Raw genomic sequence first — 23,654 nt, forward strand, 5'->3', positions numbered from 1 at the left:
CCCTGAAATGTAAGGATGTTGGAGGCCATGCGGTTTTATAGCACTGTTTTTGTCATTATAGCTCAGAATTCAGTAGGCTAATAGCCTGGTTACTATCATTTAAGGCCTGTTGAGTGAATTTTGTTAAGACTTCGATATGGCTAGATAGGGCAAAACTAGCTGCTAATGGTCATACCAGCAGAATACAGCTCTTGACCCATCAGCTCATGCCAGTCGACCTCCAAAATTATGTTGAATAAAAATGGTGAGAGTGGGCATCTTTGTCTTGTTCCTCACCTTAGAGGAAATGCTTTCAGCTTTTCACTGTTGACTGTGATGTTAGCTGTGGGTTTGTAACATATGGCCTTTATTATGGTGAGGTATGTTCCCCGTATGCCTGCTTTCTGTAGAGTTTCTGTCATAAATGTATGTTGAATTTTATTAAAATGTTTTTTGGCAACTCTTGAGATGATCATGTGGTTTTTATTCTTCAATTTGTTAATGTAGTGTATCATACTGATTTGCAGATATTGAAAAATCCTTGCACACCTTGGATATATTCCACTTGATCATGGTGTATGAACCTTTTAGTGTATTGGTAGAGTAGGTTTGCTAGTATTTTGATGAGCATTTTTGTATCTACATTCATCAATGTTTTGGGTCTGTAATTTTCTTTTTTTGTGATATATTTGTCTGGTTTTGGTATGATGCTGGCCTCATAGAATGAGTTTGGAAGCGTTCCTTCCTCTGCAATTTTTTGGAATAGTTTCAGAAGGATAGGCATTAACTCTTCTCTAGATGTTTCATAGAATTTAGGTATGAAGCCACTGGTCCTGGAGTTTTGTTCTTTGGGAGTTTTAAAATTACTGATTCAATTTCATTACAGGTAATTGAATTACTCATATTTTGTGTTTCTTCCTGTTTCAGTCTTGGTAAATGGTACTTTTCTCCGAATTTGTCCATTTCTTCTAGGTTGTCCATTCTATTGGCCTATACTTGGTAATAGTAGTCTCTTACAATACTTTGTATTATGGTGGTGTCTGTTGTAACTTCTTTTTCATTTCTGATTTTATTGATATGAGCCCTCCTTCCTCTTTTTTTTGTATTTGAGATCATTTTATTTAATTTTTTACGTCTTTATTGGAGTATAATTGCTTTACAATGTTGTGTTAGTTTCTGCTGTACAACAAAGTGAATCAGCTGTACGTATACATATATCCCCATGTCCCCACCTCCCTATCCTGCCTCCTTCCCACTCTCCCTGTCCCACCTCCCTAGGTCTTCACAAAGCACCAAGCTGATCTCCCTGTGCTATGCAACAGCTTGCCACTGGCTATTTTATATTTGGTAGTGTATATATGTCAATGCTAGTCTCTCACTTTGTCTCAGCCTCCCCTTCCCCCCCACTGTGTCCTCAAGTCCATTCTCTATGTCTGTGTCTCTATTCCTGCCCTGCCACTAGGTTCATAAGTACCATTTTTCTAGATTCCATACATATGCATTAGCATATGGTGTTTGGTTGTTTTTCGGACTTACTTCACTCTGTATGACAGACTGTAGGTCTCTCCACCTCACTGCAGATAATTCAATTTCGTTCCTTTTTATGGCTGAGTAATATTCCATTGTATATATGTGCCATGTCTTCTTTATCCATTCATTTGTTGATGGGCATTTAGGTTGCTTCCATGTCCTGACTATTATAAATAGTGCTGCAATGAACATTGTGGTACATGTATTTTTGTTTTGTATGCTTTCTTAAAAAAAAATCTTTTTTTGGGGCAGGGAGGGTGGGGGGGACTCGGGGGGGGGAGTCAAGGAAGGGAGGGAATACGGGGATATGTGTATAAAAACAGATGATTGAACCTGGTGTACCCCCAAAAAACAATAAAAAAATAAATAAAATCTTTTTGTTTTTGGCTGCGCTGGGTCTTTGTTGCTGAGCACAGGCTTTTCTCTAGCTGTGGCGAGTGGGGGCTATCTTCATTGAGGTGCACTGGCTTCTCAGTGCGATGGCTTTTCTTGTTGCAGAGCATGGACTCTAGGCACGTGGGCTTTAGTAGTTGCAGCAAGTGGGCTCAGTAATTGTGGTTCATGGGCTTAGTTGCTCCATGGCATGTGGGATCTTCTTGGTCCAGAGATTGAACCCATGTCCCTTGCATTGGCAGGCAGATTCTTAACCACTGTGCCACCAGGGAAGTCCCACATGTATCTTTTTGAATTATAGTTTTCTCAAAGTATATGCCCTGTAATGAGATTGCTGGGTTATATGGTAGTTCTAATGTTAGTTTTTTGAGGGACCTCCATACTGTTCTCCATAGTGGCTGTATCAGTTTACATTCCCACCAACAGTGGGAGGGTTCCCTTTTCTCTGCACCCTCTCTAGCATTTATAATTTTTAGATTTTTTTTTTTTTATTGGCTGTGTTGGGTCTTTTTTGCTGTGTGAAGGCCTTTTTTTTTTTAGTTGTGGTGAGTGGGGGCTGCTCTTCATTGTGGTGCGCGGGCTCCTCCTTGCCGTGGCTTCTCTTGTTGTGGAGCACGGGCTCTAGGAGCATGGGTTTCAGTAGTTGTAGCACATGGGCTCAATAGTTGTGGCTCAGAGGCTCTAAAGCGCAGGCTCAATAGTTGTGGTGCACGGGCTTAGCCGCTCTGCGGCGTGTGGAATCTTCCTGGAGCAGGGATTGAACCCATGTCCCCTACATTAGCAGGCGGATTCTTAACCACTGCGCCACCTAGGAAGCCTCTAGATTTTTTGATGATGGCCACTCTGACCAGTGTAAGGTGATACCTCATTGTGGTTTTGATTTGCATTCCTCTAATGATTAGTGATGTTGAGCATCTTTTCATGTGTTTGTTGGCCATCTGTATGTCTACCATGGAGAAATGTCCATTTCGATCTTCCCATTTTTGGATTGGGTTGTTTGTTTTTTTGATATTGAGCTGCATAAGCTGCTTGTATATTTTTGAGATTAATCCTTTGTCAGTTGATTTGTTGGCAACTATTTTTTCCCATTCTGAGGGTTGTCTTTTTGTCTTGTTTGTGGTTTCCTTTGCTGTGCAAAAGCTTTTCAGTTTCATTAGGTCCCATTTGTTTATTTTTGTTTTTATTTCCATTACTCTAGGAGGTGGGTCAAAAAAGATCTTGCTGTGATTTATGTCATAGCGTCTTCTGCCTATGTTTTTCTCTAGGAGTTTTATAGTGTCTGGCCTTATAGCTCTTTAATCCATTTAGAGTTTATTTTTGTGTATAGTGTTAGGAAGTGTTCTAATTTCATTCTTTCACATGTAGCTGTACAATTTTCCCAGCTCCACTTATTGAAGAGGGTATCTTTTCTCTATTGTATTTTCTTGCCTCCTTTGTCAAAGAAAAGCTGCCCATATGTGCGTGGGCTTATCTCTGGGCTCTCTATTCTGTTCCATTGATCTATATGTTTGTTTTTGTGCCAGTACCATACTATCTTGATTACTGTAGCTTTGTAGTATACTCTGAAGTCAGGAAGCCGGATTCCTCCAGTTCCATTTTTCTTTCTCAAGATTGCTTTGGGTATTCGGGTTCTTTTGTGTTCAATACAAATTGTGAAATTTTTTGTTCTAGTTCTGTGAAAAATGCCATTGGTAATTTGATGGGGATTGCATTGAATCTGTGGATTGCTTTGAGTAGTATAGTCATTTTTGGAATGTTAATTCTTCCAATCCAAGAACATGGTATATATCTCTCCATCTGTTTGAATCATCTTTGATTTCTTTCATCAGTGTCTTATAGTTTTCTGCATATAGGACTTTTGCCTCCTCAGGTAGGTTTATTCCTAGGTATTTCATTCTTTTTGTTGCAGTGGTAAGTGGGAGTGTTTCCTTAATTTCTCATTCTGATTTTTCATTGTTAGTGCATAGGAATACAAGAGATTTCTGTGCGTTAATTTTGTATCCTGCAACTTTACCAAATTCATGGATTAGCTCTAGTAGTTTTCTGGTGGCATCTTTAGGGTTTCCTGTGTATATTTTCATGTCATCTGCAAAGTGACAGTTTTATTTCTTTTCGAATTTGGATCCTTTTTATTTCTTTTTCTTTGCTGATTGTTGTGGCTAAAACTTCCAAAACTATGTTGAATAATAGTGGTGAGAGTGGGCACCCTTGTCTTGTTCCTGATCTTAGAGGAAATGCTTTCAGTTTTTCACCATTGAGAATTATGTTGGCTGTGGGTTTGTCATATATGGCCTTTATTATGTTGAGGTCGGTTCTCTCTGTGCCCACTTTCTGGAGAGTTGTTATTATAAACGAGTGTTGAATTTTGTCAAAAGCTTTTTCTGCATCTATTGAGATTATCTTATGGTTTTTATCCTTCAATTTGCTAATATGGTATATCACATTGATTGATTTGCATATGTTGAAGAATCCTTGCATTCCCCAATTGATCATGGTGTATGATCCTTTTAATGTGCTGTTTGATTCTGTTTGCTGGTATTTTGTTGAGGATTTTTGCAACTGTGTTCATCAGTGATATTGGTCTGTAATTTTCTTTTTTTGTGACATCTTTGTCAGGTTTTGGTATCAGGGTGATGGTGGCCTCTAGAACAAATTTGGGAGTGTTCCTCCCTCTGCTATGTTTTGGAAGATTTTGAGGATAGGTGTTAGCTCTTCCCTAAATCTTTAATAGAATTTGCCTGTGAAGCCATCTGGCCCTGGGGTTTTGTTTGCTGGAAGATTTTTTTTTTCCAATAAATTTATTTATTTATTTTTGGCTGTGTTGTGTCTTTGTTGCTGCATGCAGGCTTTCTCCAGTTGTGGAGAGCGGGGGCTACTCTTCATTGTGGTGGACCGTTTTCTCATTGCAGTGGCTTCTTTTGTTGCAGAGCACAGGCTCAGTAGTTGTGGCACACGGGCTTAGTTGCTCCGTGGCATGTAGAATCTTCCTGGACCAGGGATCGAACCCATGTCCCCTGCATTGGCAGGTGGATTCTTAACCACCTCGCCACCTGGGAAGTCCTGTTGGAAGATTTTTTTTTTTTAAGAACTTTTATTGAGATACAGTTAACAGACAATAAACAGCATGTATTTAGAGTGTACAATTTGATATCCCAATCTCCCAATTCATTCCCCCCCAACCCTCCCTGCTTTTCGCACTTGGTGTCCATATGTTTGTTCTCTACATCTGTGTCTCTATTTCTGCCTTGCATTTCCTCTTTCATAGTTGTTAGCATTTGCCTTATGTATTGAGGTGCTCCTATATTGGGTGCATATATATTTATAATTGTTATTTCCTCTTCTTGGATTGATCCCTTGATCTTTATGTAGTGTCCTTTCTTGTCTCTTGTAACATTTTTTATTTTAAAGTCTATTTTATCTGATATGAGTATCGCTACTCCAGCTTTCTTTTGATTTTCATTTGCATGGAATATCTTTTTCCATCCCCTTACTTTCATTCTGTGTATGTCCCTAGGTCTGAAGTGGGTGTCTTATAGACAACATATATACATGGGTCTTGTTTTTGTATCCATTCAGCCAGTCTATGTCTTTTGGTTGGTGCATTTAGCCCATTTACATTCAAGGTAATTATCGAGATGCATGTTCCTATTACCATTTTCTTAATTGTTTTGTTTTTGTAGGTCCTTTTCTTCTCTTATATTTCCTGCTTAGAGAAGTTCCTTTAACATTTGTTGTAGGGCTGGTTCAGTGGTGCTGAATTCTCTTAGCTGTTGCTTGTCTGTAACGCTTTTGATTTCTCTGTCGAATCTGAATGAGACCCTTGCTGGGTAGAGTATTCTTGGTTGTAGGTTCTTCCCTTTCATCACGTGAAATATATCGTGCCACTCCCTTCGGGCTTGCAGAGTTTCTGCTGAGAAATGAGCTGTTAACTTTATGGAAGTTCCCTTGTATGTTATTTGTTGTTTCTCCCTTGTTGCTTTTAATAACTTTTCTCTGTCTTTAATTTTTGTCAATTTGACTACTTATATGTCTTGGCGTGTTTCTCCTTGGGTTTTCTTGCCTGGGATTCTCTGTGCTTCCTGGACTTGGGTAGCTGTTTCCTTTCCCATGTTAGGGAAGTTTTCAACTATAATCTCTTCCAATATTTTCTCAGGTCCTTTCTCTCTCTCTTCTCCTTCTGGGACCCCTATAATGCGAATGTTGGCGCATTTAACATTGTCTCAGAGGTCTCTTAGGCTGTCTTCAGTTCTTTTCATTCTTTTTTCTTTATTCTTTTCCACATCAGTGATTATCACCATTCTGTCTTCCAGCTCATTTGTTCGCCCTTCTGCCTCAGTTAATCTGCTGTTGGTTCCTTCTAGTGTATTTTTCATTTCAGTTATTGTGTTGCGTATCTCTGTGTGTTTGCTCTTTAATTCTTCTGGATCTTTGGTAAACTTTTTGATCTTTGCATCCAGTCTTTTTCCAAAGTCCTGGATCATCTTCACCATCATTATTCTGAATTCTTTTTCTGGAAGGGTGCCTATCTCCTCTCCATTTAGTTGTTTTTCTGGGGTTTTATCCTGTCCCTTCATCTGGTACAAAGTCCTCTGATTTTTCATTTTCTTTTTCTGTGGCTGTGGTTTTCAGTTCCACAAGATGAAATACTGCTGATACTGCTTGATATTGCTGTCTGCTCTCCTGTGGAGGAAGCTATCTAGCTGGAAGAGTTTTAATCACAATTCAATTTCAGTGCTTGTGATTGGTCTGTTCATATTTTCTATGTCTTCATAGTTCAGTCTTGGAAAGTTGTACTTTTCTAAGAATTTGTCTATTTCTTCTAGATTGTCCATTTTATTGGTGAATATTTTTTCATAGTAGTCCCTACAATCCTTTATGGTGGTGTATATTGTAACTTCTTTTTCATTTCTGATTTTGTCTATTTGGGCCCTCTCCCTTTTCTTTTTTCTTAATGTTTCTTACTAAAGGTTCATCAATTTTGTTTATCTTTTCAAAGAACGAGCTTTTAGTTTTATTGATCTTTTCTGTTGTTTTTTTAGATTATTTCTTTTATTCAAATTTGATCTTTTGCCTGTCTTCTGCTTCTGAGATCACTATTCTGCATAGATTGGCATGCTTTATATTATCCCATAGGTATTGTATATTGCTTTCATTTGTTTTGTCTTTCTGTTCTGATTGGGTGATTTCCATTATTTTATCTTCCAGATCACTAATTCATTCTTCTGTATTATTCAGTTTGTTATTTATTGCCTTCAGCTCAGCTTTTGCCTCGGCAGATGAGTTTTCCAATTTTACTTGGTTCCTCTTTATTGTTTCTAGTTCCATTTTACAGGAATCTGCATTTCTCTCAATAGCCTTTATATTTCTTCCAATATTTTTATTACCTCCTTTTTGAACGTGGTGTCTGTTAGACTGGAGAGTTCAGTTTCATTATTCTTTCAGGGGAATTCTCTTGATCTTTGAATTGGGAGTGGTTCCTTTGCTTCTTCATTTTACTTATTTTTCTCTGACTATGATTGGAGAGAAACAGTTATCTACTTTGGTCTTGGAGGGCTGTTTGTATGTGGGAGCATCCCTGTGTGGCCTGTGTGAGTCTAATATTTTTGGTGCGAGGGATGTTGTTTTTTTTTTTTTTTTTGGCACACGGGCTTAGTTGCTCCGCGGCATGTGGGATCTTCCTGGAGCAGGGATCGAACTCATGTCCTCCGCATTGGCAGGCAGACTCCCAACCACTGCGCCACCTAGGAAGCCCCACGAGGGATGTTTTTAGTGTGGATACCTTCCACATCTCTCCTCGGTGTGTGCTGTCTGTTATCCCCTTGATAGGAGGTGTGACTGGTTTAGGGGTGACTAGAGCCTGCAGTGGGTATCAATTAGGCACCCCTTTTTACTCTGTGATTGTCACAGCCCTGTTGGGGCAGGGTCTGCTCCCCAGTTGTTGGAGTAGAATCCCCACATCTGTTTGTGAGCTGCCATGTGAGGTAGGCAGGATTGGAGCACTCCCTCTGGGATAGGATCCTCTGAGTATTCCTCCGCAAGAGCTGTCCACCGGTGATTGTGTTCTGTGGTCGCCTGTCACCTGTCGTGTGGGCTCACAAAGTACAGTCTTGTCAGCACTGCTCTTGGCCCTGCCTCACCCATGGGAATACAGGCAGTAGGCTCTGGTGTCCCTCAGGTTCTATGTGTATGAAGCCACCAGCACAGATCAGTAGGTGCAGATATACAGAAGTTAGGTACCAGGACCACAGTGCAAGAAGCTACAGAAGCCACTGAGACCCTGGGCCCGCCTCTGTGTGGGTGTACCCACAAAGCCTGCAGCTGCTAACGCCGGACATGCCCCAGCCACGGGAGACCTTGTAATCCACTTGGATGTCCCACAGATGCTGAGTTTACAAGACCTGTGGGGCAGCAGTGGCAGAGTAAATCTGCAGATGGCACAGCTATGGGAAGAGCGCTCTGATATCAGCTGCACCTCCATGGGTGGGCAGCGTGCACTTGTGTGCTCCCAGAGCTCGTAAAGGTAGATCTGTGTCTGCTGTAAGCATGCCAAGAGTGAGGCTGCTATGGTGGGGGGCCCCACCCCTCCCTTCATGTGCCTGGTAGTAATGGCACTTCTAAAGCAGGCCTGGGCTCTGTACATGTACACCCCTGGTTGCAGCCTGTACTGCACTCCAGCTCCTTTAGGCTGCCTCCATGCAGCCAACCCCAGTCCTCTCCTAGGGTTTGTCCACTAAAGATCAAGTTTCAGCACATAGGTGGCACAGACCTTCTCTGCTGGTCTGTCTCTGTTCGGCCTCCCGCAGGCTGGTGGTTGCATTCTTTCTCCTGTGAGGCTCCGTTTCTGTCCTGCCTGATCTCCTAGCCGATGAAGGGGGTTCCCAGGTTGAGGCAATCTTTCCTTTCACAGCTCTCTCCCCAGAGTTCAGGTCCTGTCCCGATTGTTTTTTTGTTTTTTTTTTTTCATTTGATCCTGTCCAATTATGTGGTGATCTTTCTTGCAATTTTGGTTGTCTGACATCTTCTGCTAGTGTTCAGTAGGTATTCGGTGAGAATTATTCCTCATCTAGATGTCTTTGTGATGTATTTGTGGGAGGAGGTGATCTCCACATTTTTCTATTCCGCCATCTTGATTCTTTCTCCTTCCTATTGTTTAGTCTCTGTTTCTGGTCTGATCTTTATTATTTCTTTCCCTCCACTAACTCACTTTTGTTTGTTATTTCTCTGGTTCCTTTAGGTTTGAGGTTCAGTTGGGTCGTTAATTTGAAGTTTTTCTTGTTCCCCATATTGCTATAAACTTCCCTCTTAGAGCTGCTTTTGCTGTTTCGGATCGTCATGTTTTCTTTTTCATTCGTCTAGGTATTTTTTATTTCCTCTTTGATTTTTTCAGTGGTCCATTGCTAGCATATTGCTTAGCCTTCACATCTTTGTTTTATGCAGTTTTTTTTGCCTTGTAATGGATTTCCAGTCTCAGTGTTGTAGTTGGAAAAGATGCTTGATATGATTTCAGTCTTAAATTGACCAAGACTTAATTTGTGGCCTGGCATGTGATTTATCTATGGTGAATGTCCATGTGCACTTGAAAGGAATGCATATTCTGCTTTCGGATGAAATGCTCTCTCTATATTTATATCAATGAAGTCAGTTTAGTCTAATGTGTTATTTAAGGCCTGTGGTTTTCCTTATTGGGATGTCTGAATGATCTGTCCATTGAGCTAAGTGGGATGTTAAAGTTCTCTACTGTTATTTTGTTACAGTTGATTCCTCCTTTTATGTCTGTTAATATTTGCCTTATATATTTAGGTGGTCCTATGTTCGGTGCGTGTATATTTACAGTTGTTATATCTTGGCATCTAGATTGATCCCTTGATCATTATGTAGTGTCCTTGTCTCTTGTAATAGTCTTAATTTGTAAGTTTATTTTGTCTGATATAAGTATTGCTACTCTGGCTTTCTTTTGATTTCCATTTGTATGGAATACTTTTTTCCATCCCCTCTCTTTCTTTCTTTGTGTCTTTAGTTCTAAAGTGAGTTGTTTGTAGGCAGCATAGATACACGTCTTGTTTTTATATCCATTCAGCCAGTTTATATCTTTTAGTTGGAGCATTTAGTACATTTGTTTGAGGTAATTACTGATATGAATGTTACTGCCATTTTGTTAATTGTTTTGGATTTGGTTTTGTAGGTCTTTTTTCCCCTTTCTTCTGTGATTTGCTAACTGTCTTTAGTGTTGTGTTTGCACTCCTTTTTCTTTTTTTGTGTATATATCTATTATAGATTTTTAGTTTTGCAATTGCCTTGAGTTTTTTGTATAGCAGTCTGTATATACATAATTGCTTGAAGTTGCTGATCTCTTAATTTCAAATACATTTTATAAGCCCTGCATTTGTACTCTCGTCCCCTCACGATTACTATTTCTGATACCATATTTTACATCTAATTGTCATATCCCTTAACTACTTATTGTGGATGTAGATGATTTTACTACTTCTGTCTTGCTACCTCCCTATTAGCTTTGTGTGGGGGTGACTTCCTGCCTTTACGTTTGCCTTTATTGGTGAGCTTTTTCATTTTCTAGTTTTTTTGTTTCTAGTTGTGGTAGATGCTGACATTTAAAACTACTGTTACTTGTTTTGCTTAAGCCACTGATACTTTCATCTTGCAAATTTCATTGTTATAAATGGCCTTCATTTTTCTTTATTCAATCATCAGTTACATATTTTGATGATATTTTTAGTGTTCTTTTATATCTATAATTGGGTGTTTGGAGTGAATATTTCTTTAATATTTTATAGAATTTCTTTTTTTTTTGAGTGCTTGACTCAACATTTTTTTTTTTTGATGTGGACCATTTTTAAAGTCTTTTATTGAACTTGTTACCGTACTGCTTCTGTTTTATGTTTTGGTTTTTTTAGCCATGAGGCATGTGAGATCTTAGCTCCCGAACCAGGGATCGAACCCAAACCTCCTGCATTGGAAAGTGAAGTCTTAACCACTGGACTGTCAGGGAAGTCCCTGATTTAACATTTGTTTCCCCAAAAGCTGTATAACCTCTGGACATTTTTGAAAAGATAATCTGAGTTATTTCTTTTACTGTTTCATATTAGTACCTATTATGAACCCATACACCTTTCTTTTAATGGGCTTTTTTTTTTTTTTTTTTTTTTTTTTTTTTTTTTACAGATTTTGGGTTCATGGAAAAATTAGGTGGAAGTTATAGAGATTTTCCATGTATTTTCTTGTGGGTTTTTTTCTTTTTTTAAAGATTTATTTATTTACTTATTTTTGGGCTGCGTTGGGTCTTTATTGCTGCACACAGGCTTTGTCTAGTTGTGGTGCACTGGCTTCTCATTGTGGTGGCTTCTCTTGTTGCACAGCATGGGCTCTAGGCACATGGGCTCAGTAGTTGTGGCTTGAGGGCTCTAGAGCTCAGGCTCAGTAGTTGTGGCACATGGGCTTAGTTGCTCTGCAGCATGTGGGATCTTCCCAGACCAGGGATTCTTAATCACTGCACCACCAGGGAAGTCTTTCCCATGTATTTTCTACCCCACATATGCAGACGGTCCCTCATTATCAACACCTGACATGAGACTATGTTTGTTATCACTGATGAACCCACATTGACATGAATTACCCCTCAAAGTCCATATTTATGTTAGAATTCATTCTAGGTGTTGTATATTCTATAGGTATGGGCAAATCTACACTGACATGTTTCTACCATGATAGTACCATAAAAAGTAATTTCATTATTTAAAAATCCTCTATGCTCTATCCATTCATCTCTCCCTCTCTCCTAAACCCTGAAATGACATGTTTTTTACTGGCTTCATAGGTTTGCCTTTTGTAGCATGTCGTATAGTTGGAATCAGTTTATATAGCCTTTTCAGACTGTTTTCTTTGACTTGGTTATATCTATGTAATTTTTTCTCTATGTCTTTTCATAATTTGATAGCTCATTTCTTTTTAGTGGTTTATAGAATTTTCATTGTCTGGATGTACCACAGTTTATTACTCCGTTCACCAACTGAAGGACATTTTGGTTCCTTCCAAGTTTAGATGATACAGGTAACACTGCTATAAACATTTATATGCAGGGAATTTATTTTTGAATGTTTGTTTTTTCATTTTTTGTGTTGCATGTAATAGTTCTTTCCTTTTCGTTGCCTCATAATATTTCATGAATGAATACCACATTTTGTTTATCCATTCATGATGTTGGGCACATTTGGGTTGTTTACACCTTTTGGCTATCGTGAACAATACTGCTAGAAACATTTTTGAACAACATTTTGTGTGGACGTATATTTACATTTTCCTTTTGCATGAAGCTAAAAGTGCAGTTGCTTGGTCATGTGGTCATTTTCTGTTTAATCTTTTGAGGGACTGCCAGTGTTTTCCAAAGCAGCTGCACCATTTGACGTTTCCACCAGTAGTGAATGTATGAATGTTTCAGTTTCTCTACATACTCACCAACGCTTGTTATCTTTCTTTTTGACTTCAGCCATTGTACAGGTGTGGAGTTGTACCTCGTCCTGGTTTTGACTTGCATTTCTCTGTTGAATAATTATGTTAAATATCTTTTTCGTGTGTGTATTGGCTGTTTTTCCTTCTTCTTTGGAGAAATGGCTGTTCAGATCCTTTACCTATCCTAAAATTGGGTTGTCTTTTTTTGTTGAGTGTGAATAAGTTCTTTATGTCTTCTAAATGCAAGTGCCTTGTCAGATATGATTGGCGAGTATTCTTTATTGTTTTGTAGGTTCCCTTTTCACTTTTAGAGGGTAGAGGTTTAAAGGCTGCAGGAGATACTGAGATTTTGTTTTTAAACTAGGTTCCTATAATATCCACAGTAACAGTCCCAAATGGATATTCATGACTAGGAGGCCTTTGGGTTAATTATAAGTATTCCTTGGTCTTAACCTCCTGGGATGAAAGGTACTTAGGCCCACTTGGGGGTGCTTTGTTTCTACCTGCAGCCTCTGAGAAGTGTTTGCACAAAAGTCACGTGGATCACACCACCACCCATGCTGCTTTCCTTAGACCACAGTGCCTCCCTCCAGCGGCTACTGTTCTCTGACTGCATCGTCTTTTTACATTTCCTGTTTACGAAAGTAATTGTCAACTTATAAGACCTGTTTTGACCCCATGAGAAAGTTTCACTCCCAAAACCCTTGGTCTAGAGGACACAGTGTTACCTCATTTGACAGGAAAGCCATGTTCCATTACTTTGGGAAGATGATAGTGTCTTAGTTGATCCTTTTCGTAATAATATCCAATAAAGTGGAGCTAAGTCTGTCTGTCTCTTTTTTTTGTCCATCCTGGTTTGTACCAGGATGCATTTAGTAGGAAGAAATCATGATGTGGATAATGCCCAAAATTGAAAATTCAAAAATTAGATGTAGTTTACAGCATAGCTTATTGATACGTCTAATTAGCTTTTCTGTAAAAACAAACAACCCCCCACCAAATCCCCCATGCATCATTTATTTAAAAAATGTGTATTGGACTCCTAGTATATATTGATAGAAAGCACCACATTGATAATGTCTTTTAAACTGCTTTCTTTTTCTCATTTTTCTAACCTCCCCAACCTGTGCCTTAGTCAAGCAGAAATCTGTTCTGTGCATAAGCTTGTTTTGTATTTTGTGTTTTTTGATTCCACATGGAAGAGAAATCATAAAATATTTGCCTTTCTGCATGTCACTATTTCAGACAGCATAATGCCCTTCATGTTGTCACACATGGCAAGTTTTCATTCTTTTTAAGGCTGAATAGTATTACATTATATATATTTTACACATACAATAGTTTCTTTACTCATTTATTCATTGATGGACATGTAGGTTGTTTACTATTGTAAATACTGTAGTGCACACGGGGAATGCATTTATCTTTTTTAGAGTGTTTTCATTTTCATCATATAAAAACTCAGAAATGGGAAGTGTTGGATCTTATGTTCTATTTATTTGAAGAACATCTGTACTGTTTTTCCCAGTGTCTGCAGTAAGAAAACACAAGGGTTCCCTTTTCTCTACATCCTTGCCAACACTTGTTGTTTTACACACACACACACACACACACACACACACACACACACGGGTGAGTCAAAATTTTTCCGCACTCCACTTATATTAAAACTTCTGTAAATTCTACAGCCAGAGTGTGTGTAATTTTTGTTTTATCCTCATATATATATGCCATTCTAAGAATTGTGAGGTGATATCTCCTTGTGGTTTTAATTTTTATTCCACTGATGATGATACTGATCATCTTTTCATGTATCTGTTGACCATCTGTATGATTTCTTTGGAAGAAATCTATTTGGATCCTCTGCCCATTTTTTAATCAGAATTTTTGTTGTTTTTGCTGTTGTGAGTTATGTAACTTAGACATTAAGCTTCTTATCAAATATATGATTTGTCAATATTTCCTCCCAACCCATAGGTTGCCTTTTGTTGATAGATTCCATTCCTGTGCATAAACTTTCTAGATTGATGTAGACCTACTTGTTTCTTTTGCTTTTACTTTTTTTTTTTAATACTTTTGATTTCGAATTCAAAAAATCATTGACAAGATATCAAGGAGCTTACTATGCTTTCTTCCAGGAAGATTTTTGTTTTCTTTTTCAGGTATTACAGTCAAGTCTTTACTCTGTTTTGAGTTAATTTATGCATATGGTATAAGATAGTGGTCCAGTTTCATTCTTTTGTATGTGCCTTTTAGTGTTCTCAATAGTAATTGATGACACTGTCCTTTCCTCCTTATATATTCTTGGCTCCTTTGTTTTAAATATATTGATTGCATGTGCATGGGTTTATTTCTGGGCTGTTTTCTTCCACTGACTTGTGTGTCTGTTTTAAGGCCAATAACATACTCTTAATTACCATTCTCTGTAACATCATTTGAAATTGGAGAATGTGATGCCTTCAGCTTTTTTATTCTTCAGATTGCTTTGGCTATTCAGTGTCTTTCTGGTTCCATACAAATTTCAGGATTATTTGCTCCATCTTGTGTATATATTTGCATGCAGAGAAGTTTTTGGTTCGTTCATGTAACTATCAGGTAGAGTGAATGCTAGATCATGTTTAAGATTATATTAGTTTCCTAAGAAACTGCAAACTCTTCCAAACTAGCTGTACCCTTTGGTATTCCCATCAGCAATGAAAGGAAGTTTTTGCTGCTCCACATCATTTCTCATTTTTGGTATTTTCAGTGTTCTGTATTTTGGCCCCTATCATAGGTGTTTAGTGGTTATCACATTTGTTTTAACACACATTTTCCTCAGTTACATCTATGTCATTTTTAAATAAAAGATTTTTGATATTTTCAGAACATACTTTTTCTTAAGTTACTGTTTCAGTCACAGGTAACCATTCAATTGATTTGCTGTAGTTTTCTATAAGGAAGTTTTGATTTCTATTTTAATTTCAATTTTTTTTTTGCAAGTTTTACTTTCTTTTTAGGTTTGTAGGATTCATGGCAAGATAACCACTCTACACTCAGTTAAATAAGAATTGAGAGTTTATTGAATTAAGAAAAGTTTACACTACTAATTAAGAATACTGTACTTTCTTAGTTATACTAAAGACAGGTTTATATATCACCAAATTGGGGAAGCGCCTACATCCAATCCAAACAGCGCTGGGAGGTCCAGTTGGAACAGCAATCTGGAGTTCCAGCTGTAAAAAAAAAAACCCTGGGCAGTGTGTCCACCCCATGGTTGAGACTTCAGTTTGCTACTTGAAGGAGTCCCACTTTTAGCACCAGGCTGTAGGCTGTGCAGGTTTGCAGGTCTGGTTGTCATAAATGCTTTGGTCTTAACTGGTAAGTCTTGGAATGTTCTCTGATTCCCAGGGGCTGCCGAGCCCCTCAGGGTTCAAGAGGCCCCCAGACTCACTCCCCATCTTACCTAATGACTTCCAAGGGGGTGCTGGCACCACCCCTGCTGGCCTGCATGTCGCTCAGCAGTTTGGAACATGGCCGGCTTTTAGGGTCGTTGCCTGGTCAGAGACGCCTGGTGCAGCCTCTAAAACCTGAACAAGACTCCTTTAACTGGCTTCCCCAACATTCGTTTATTCTAATAATGATTCTCTGCGTAGATTCTTCATGCATATCTTGTTATGCTGATACTAAAATATCTCATTTCATTTAAAGAAAGGTAGATAATTTTTTTACAGTCCATGGTTTCCTTTATTACTGCTTCTAAAACTAATGTTTTTTAAATTTTCTTACGTTCCTTGAATTACATGTTTCAGTGAAGGCTCCTTTGTTCCCTGTCTTCTTTTTCAACTAAATTTCATGAAAAGTTACCTGGTCCTTGTTGATACACATCACATTACTGTCCTCTTCTTCTGGCTGTAATTGGTTGCTTATGTTGTTGACCATCTCTCTGCATGGCATGGCCAGAGTTTTCTGTGCTTAAATGCTGCTGTGAACAGCACTCGTCCATGTAAGTCATTCTTTCCTCTGGGTTGTTTAGTAATGCTGCTTATGGGTACTATTTTCTGTGGCTGTTTCTGAAGTCAAAATTCATTATTTTTTTTCCCTTCAGATCTTTACTGGAGTATAACTGCTTTACATTGTTGTTAGTTTCCACTGTACAACAAAGTCAATCAGCTATATGTATACATACATCCCCATATCCCCTCCCCCTTGAGCCTCCCTCCCACCTCCCTATCCCACCCCTTTAAGTCTTCACAAAGCATCCAGCTGATCTCTCTGTGTTATGCAGCAGCAGCTATCTATTTCACATTTGGTAGTGTATATATGTCAATGCTCCTCTCTCACTTCATCCCAGTTCCCCTTCCACCTGTATCCTCAGTGCATATTAATTTCTATTGAAAAGAGTAAGTATAGCTTTAGTAATACACATATAGTAAGAGTACTTCTCATCTGATGTGTGTTACACGTTTGGGATTGTAATGTTAAAAGATCCAACGATATGATTTCAAATACTTTAAAAAATTTCAGCAAAAGACATCTGTTACTTTTATATAACAGCTATTTAACTAAAAAACTTAATACTAAAGTTGATATTGTTTTTAAAATGTATAATAGGTTTAAAAGTTACTCTTACCGAATATAATCACATCCACAAAGAGTTTAAACCTTTGCAAAAGCCTCCTGCTACCTTTGTTTCCACCAGTCAGCCTCTGTCGACCCCGCCAATAGCTCATTATCCAGCAACCGTGACTATCCTCCACTGCTGGACTCTTGGGAGGGTTTTCTTGCAGCCACATGTGTTTATACAGAATGAATTCGTTCATTCTCCAGGTTTTGCTCTTAGGTCCCACAAAGAACATTCTTGTATGTATCTTCTGGAACAAATATTGAGTGTATGCCTAGGAATGGAATTTGTGGGATATTCTGTTTGATCATTTTTAGAGCAAATACTGGAATAGATGTAAACCTACAGTCTTCCCATAACAGCACACTCTCTCCCTTGCTAATATCTTCCACATTCCCTTCATGCCAATAATAGTTTCCAGAGAATGAGTCACTTTTATGCTTCTTGCTAAGGCAGTTTTTCTCTTTCCAAAGTCAGGCTTTTATCTGCTGCTGCACAGTCCTATTCCCATAGATTTGCAAGCACAAGCACCGACCCCACATTGTCCACTACTTTCACTCTTGCTTTATTAAATCCCAGTCCTGGCCTTCCCTCAGATTTTTGTTGATCTAAGTGAACTCTTTTGGTACTTCCTAGTACTGTATTAATATTTAGCACTCAGGCTCCCCAGTTCCCACAGGACCCCAGCCTCCTCACACACTGCATAAGCGAAGACCCCTGCTTACACACAATACAGTTTACTCAGAGCAGCAACTCAGTCTGGTCACTGTGTACATCAGCCTGTGCTGGACATGACTCCTATTGTTATCTGGGAATAGTAGGACAGTCACAGTCTAAGTGACACAGCTCACTTCCTGTATCTTCCTTGAAACATTTCTAAGATACTGGTGTTTCCTGGGACCTCTTAAAATCTGTACTGCCTGGATGGGCAGTACTGCTTAATACTTAAGAACTTGTCACCTTATTCTGCACACTCAGGTTCAAATGCTGTCTCTTGAATTTACTTTCTGTGAGAGTTAATGTGTGTTTTTATATGAAAAATTATTTACCTCAAAAATAATTAATGGGCTTGAAATATTGCATGGCAGATAGTAAGAACTGTAAAGTTACCTTTAGTTAATCAGATATGTAATTTTTTGGGCATGGCTATTATGAAATTGCCCTTGGCCTATATTATATTTTGGCTCTTGTCTTTTTCCAACTATTTTCCATATGAATGTTCTCTCTGACCTTAGATAACAACTTTTCAGGGCATACATTATATGCCATATACAGTAAAACCTTGGTTTGCGAGCATAATTCGTTCTGGAAACATGCTTTAATCCAAAGCACTTGTGTATCAAAGTGAGTTTCCCCATAAGAAATAATGGAAACTCAGATGATTTGTTCCACAACCCAAAAATATTCATATAAAAATGATTAAAATACTGTAATACAAAATAATACAAAATAATAAAGAAAATACAAAACATAAAGAAAAATAAATTAACCTGCACTTCCCTTTTAAAACCTTCGTGGCTGGTGTGAGGGAGATGAGAGAGGAGGGTTATTGTGTAGGAGGACTTTCACTATCACTAACGGAATCACTGCTATCTGTTGGCTCAATGGAATCTTTTTCTTTTCGTGCAACTTTAATACGGAATCTATCCAATGACACTTGCTTTTGCCTCCTTTTGAGGATTTTGCGGAAATGTGACATTGCATTGTCGTTAAACAGATTCATTGCTCGCACTGCTACAGCCTTATTTGGGTGGTGCTTTTCTACAAAATTTTGCATTGTTTCCCACATTTTACACATCTCTATTCTCATTTGAATTGAGAGAATCCTCTGCCTTTTTCTCCTCCTCTGCAGACGAGATCTCCTCCATAACCTCTTGCTGTTGCTCATGATGCAGATCCATCCGTTCTTGGGTGGTCAGCTCCATTGGCCCAGTTGTGATCATGTGACGTTCAGCATCACGTACTACTCGTATTGCAGCTCATATATCAAGTTAACATTTATTAGAAATGGTTGCAGAACAAGTTACTCGCAATCCAAGGTTTTACTGTATGTATATTTTTTGCCATGTAAGTGTACAATTAAATGAAACTCCACAGTTAGGTAGTTGAACTATGTACTTGGCTATTATAGAACTGCAGGCATGACATCATGATTGAGATTTCAGACTGTTTTCCCTAATTCTTAAACTTTATACATATGTGTATATACCTGAACCTGATATTTCAAAATTTGGTGCTTCTCAACATATTTTTCCTATTGTGTGTTCCTTCTGAAATGAAAATTCTTTTGGGGGTACTTACTGGAGAATCTTTTAGAATTCCACAGACTATTTTGTATAAATGTGGTTACTTATTAGCTTACCTGCTTGATTTATCATGGCTTATGTAAATGCTTTAATAGTTATAATTGTGATGTACAGATTTTTAAAAACATTTTTCTTATACTCACATGTGATTAACAATTATAAAGATTAAGGATTAGAGGATACATTCTCAAATCTCAATTATGATTTCATGCCTGGATTTTTATAAGCCATTACCTAGATGAACTTTCTAACTATGAAGTATTACTTAATTATCCAGTTACACTGCAAAAAATGTGTAGTATGTACTCTGTGTTTGAAATATTATCTAAGATCAGAAAAAACAGTAATATGGGAAAATATATAAGAGAATTAAACTATATCACAATAGTGTCTGAAGACCATGTTTGAGGAAACTGTTCATTGCACTATTTTTATGTAATTATCTATTTCAACATAAAATATTTATTTTCCAACCCTATTTAATAGGAAGCCATTCTGTTACACTTGCAATCAAGGAATCATCAAGAGAAGACACTGATAAGGGAGAATTATGCCATCTAGTGACATCAGAGAGAAATGAAAGTCATGGCGTCAAGGATTTTGACCTCAAGGAAGTCTGTGCACGTATACAGGACAGTGAGAGTGAGTGGGGATCTGATGTAAAACATGGCAAAGGAGTGCTTTGGACCCATAACAAAAATCTCACTCAGAGAGAAGATCAAGATAGTAAATCCTTAATTAATGTTCCCCAGAGCGTTTCTGTAAGAAGTAATGCATGTGAATATTTCACGCATGACAAGCCATTCATAAGAAGTTTGTTTAAAATGAAAAATAACATAAGCATTGCTGGAAACAAAGATATAGTGTTTGGAAAGCAGAACTGGAGTAAGGCCGCAGGCACAGGTGGCTGAACGGCAGAGGTTTCCAACTGAGGAGAAAATGTACGCGTGCCCTCAAGTTGAGCGGTCAGTCAGCAAGGGTGCCTCAGTTTCACCACCTCATAGAATTCCTCCCAGTGTGAAAAACACTTTGTTACTTGCATGATACAGGAGAACACACACTTGAGAAAATCTTACAAGTGTAATGACTGTGGGAAGGCTTTTAGCAAAAGCTCAAACCTCAGGAATCATAAGAGAATTCATTCTGGACAGATACCTTATAAATGTAATGTGTGTGGTAAAGCCTTAAACTATTATTCACAGCTCACTAGACATCAGAGAGTGCACACCAGAGAGAAACCTTATAAACGTGATGTATGTGGCAAGGTCTTTAGTCAAAATGCACATCTTGCAGGTCATCAGAGAATGCATACTGGAGAGAAACCTTGCAGATGTAATGAGTGTGGCAGAGCCTTTGCTCACCAGGCAGGCTTTAACAGACATAAGAGAATTCATACCTGAGAGAAATCTTACAGATGTCTTAAGTGTGGCAAAGCCTTTACAATGCGCTCATACCTTAAAAGACACGAGAGAATCCATACTGGAGAGAAGCCTTACAAATGTAATGAGTGTGGAAGAGCTTTTACCCGGGCTTCACACCTTAGTAGACATCAGAAAATGCAAGCTGGAGAGAAACCACACAAATATGAGTGTGGCAAAGCCCTTACAAGACCTTCATATCTTACTCAACATAAAACAATCCATACTGGAGAAAAACCTTACAAATATAATGTATGTGGCAAAACTTATACCCAATTTGCAAGCCTCACTAGGCATCTGAAAAGATACTGAAGCCTCACATACGTGGCAATGCGTTTATTCAAAGCTCAAGGTTTAGGGGTTACCAGAAATTTCATAGAAAGAAACTTTAAGAATAAAGTGAATTCAGACAATTTGTGCATGTGTTCAAGCCTTTCTCAACACATGGAACTCTATCAGGGAGAAAGAACACATACAGACAGCCAGCAGACCCACAGAAAGATGCTCAGCATCACTGCTCATCAGGGAAATGCAAATCAAAAGCTCAGTGAGGTACCACTTAACAGCTGTTTAAATGGCTATCATCAGAAAGACAACAAACAACAAGCGTTGGCAAGGGGGTGGAGAGAAGGGAACCCTGTGCACTGTTGCTGGGATTGTAAGTTGGTGCAACATTTATGGGAGACATTACGGAAGTCCCTCAAAAGTAAAAAAAAACCGTCACATGAACCAGGTATTGCACTTCTAAGTATTTACTGGCAGAAAAGAAAAACACTAATTTGAGAAGATATAGGCACTTGAATATTCATTGTAGCATTATCTCTAGTAGCCAAGATAGAGAAGCAGTGCACCTGTCCATTAACAGATGAATGGTTTAGAGACAATGTGTCCATCCCACACAATGGAATATTAGTCACCCATAAGAGCCATTTGCAGCAACATGGATGGATGTAGAGGATTTTATGCTAAGTGAAAGAAGTCAGGTGTAGAAAGACAAATACTGCATGATCTCACTTATACATGGAATCTAAGGAACAGAACCAACAGACAATGAAAACCGGTTCATAGAAAACAGGTTCACAAGTGTGTGGCTGTTTCCAGAAGAGAGGGCTGTGCAGTGGCGGGTAAAATAGGTGAACGGCATTAAGTGGTACAGACTTCTAGTTATATAATAGATGAGTCTTGGGGATGTAATATCCAGCATAAGGAATATGTTTAGAAGTAGTGTAGTAACTTTGAGGTCAGATATCTACATATATCATTGTGATCATTTCATAAAGTGCACAAATGTTACCTCATGTAGTACAGCCAAATACCAACAATGTTGTGTATCAATTCTATTTTTTTTTAACTTTTTAAAAAATTTTTTTACAATGAACTGCATATATTTAGAGTGTACAGTTTGGTATCCCAATCTCCCAGTTCATCCCCGCCCAACCCTCCCCGCTTTCCCCACTTGGTTCAATTCTGTTTCAATAAAAAGAGACTCCATCATAGAAACTATATGAAACTATTGTATATGGAAAAGTCCATAACTAGGGCTCATGCCTTACCTGATATCAGGATCTACATCTTTGAGAGAAACCAAACAAATGTAATGTATAATCTCATGGTGATAAGCTTAAGCAGGGAAGAAAACATCAAGTTAGGAAAAATTTATGGGCCCAGCTGTGTACATTCCATTGGAATTTATGACCCCTGGTAGTGGTTAACATATGCAGGGAGGCACTCATTGAGTTGTAAAGCTCTTTGATGATTATCTGAATGTTTGTGCTAATTAACTCCTAGAAAAAGGTATATATAACCATGGGACTTACAGCCTGTTTTCCAGTCTTTCTTTACCACCTTCTGGTGTCTGCCAGAAGCTGCTGTGCTCTTCTTAATAAACTGTTACTCTGTTACTTATACCTGAGAAGGCTTGTTATTGATCCTGAGGAGAAATTCTTTTCCTTCGGAGATGACTGATCCACTCCCTAGACAATTTTACAGCAACAATAGCAGGGTGATAATTAGTTGGAAAGAATATTACAATATATGTTAGTGCAGCTTCTATCAGAAATAATTTGTCCCTTCTTTGTTCACACAAAATACATCCAACCTTGTATATTAAGAATAGAAGGAAAGGAGGAAATGTTCTACCAAAACATGACTTCAGTCACAAATGAGGATTTCCTAAGTTTCATGAGATTCCTCTTGAATCAGAGTCCTGTGTGCAGTCCTCATCACTCATAACACAATATGCTGGAACAGAGAAATGAAACATAAAGAAACTACCATTCATCGAAGAAAAAGGACGTACCCAGTGGTCTTTGGTCCACAGCAAATGTGCAGTTTCACTGAGCAGATGCACTCAGGTCTGTAATTCATACGGCCAGGAATGGTCTTTTCTTGGCTCCATCTTTTCCCCTGAGAATGTATATCCAGTATTTTGTGTTCTGTTGTTCTTTACTTAACCTAGTAACATCCAGTAGAGTATTACAAGCTCTGCCTTTGTTGAGCAATAATCCGTTTTCCCCAGTACCTTCCTTCCCATAAATGTTTATGGCCCCAAAGATTACTGTAAGTCTGTGAAGTCACAGTTCTTTTATAGTGCACTCTTGTAGAACCTCCCACGGTAGAACAATGTTTGGAAAATAACACTGTTATATACCAAACAGCTACATTATCCATTTTATCAAGACATGTCTAGCATTTTAGATTTACGTCAGGGTCTTACAGCTTCTCAGGTCTTTTGAGTAGAGCCACACTTGTGGGTTTTGTTCATTAAGCCATTTTGTCCAAAAGGAGCAATTTCACAGGAGCCACTTTAATCAAGTTACTTCAAAAGGCATTAGGGCCATGTCCTTCATGTCATGTCCATTTTGCCTTGATTTTAGATTTCACTTGCCCATGACCCTCAAAATACTTAATGGTAAGTTTTACAAGTGGGACTTGAGACACAGTTATACCCTTTAATCCTGTTTA

The 23,654-nt window shown here is 38.4% G+C and overlaps 1 protein-coding gene across 1 annotated transcript in view; it reads left to right on the forward strand.

Moving 5' to 3' along the window:
- The window catches only part of LOC130838297 (zinc finger protein 208-like), a 325,381-nt gene that overhangs the window by 75,528 nt on the left and 226,199 nt on the right, over window positions 1–23,654 (forward strand). The window contains 2 exon segments of the mRNA XM_057711180.1: window positions 7,314–7,321; window positions 20,339–20,942. Of these exon segments, the coding sequence (XP_057567163.1) occupies window positions 7,314–7,321; window positions 20,339–20,942 (612 nt within the window).

Source organism: Hippopotamus amphibius, chromosome 16 (genome assembly GCF_030028045.1).
Source record: "Hippopotamus amphibius kiboko isolate mHipAmp2 chromosome 16, mHipAmp2.hap2, whole genome shotgun sequence".
NCBI classification, from domain to species: domain Eukaryota; kingdom Metazoa; phylum Chordata; class Mammalia; order Artiodactyla; family Hippopotamidae; genus Hippopotamus; species Hippopotamus amphibius.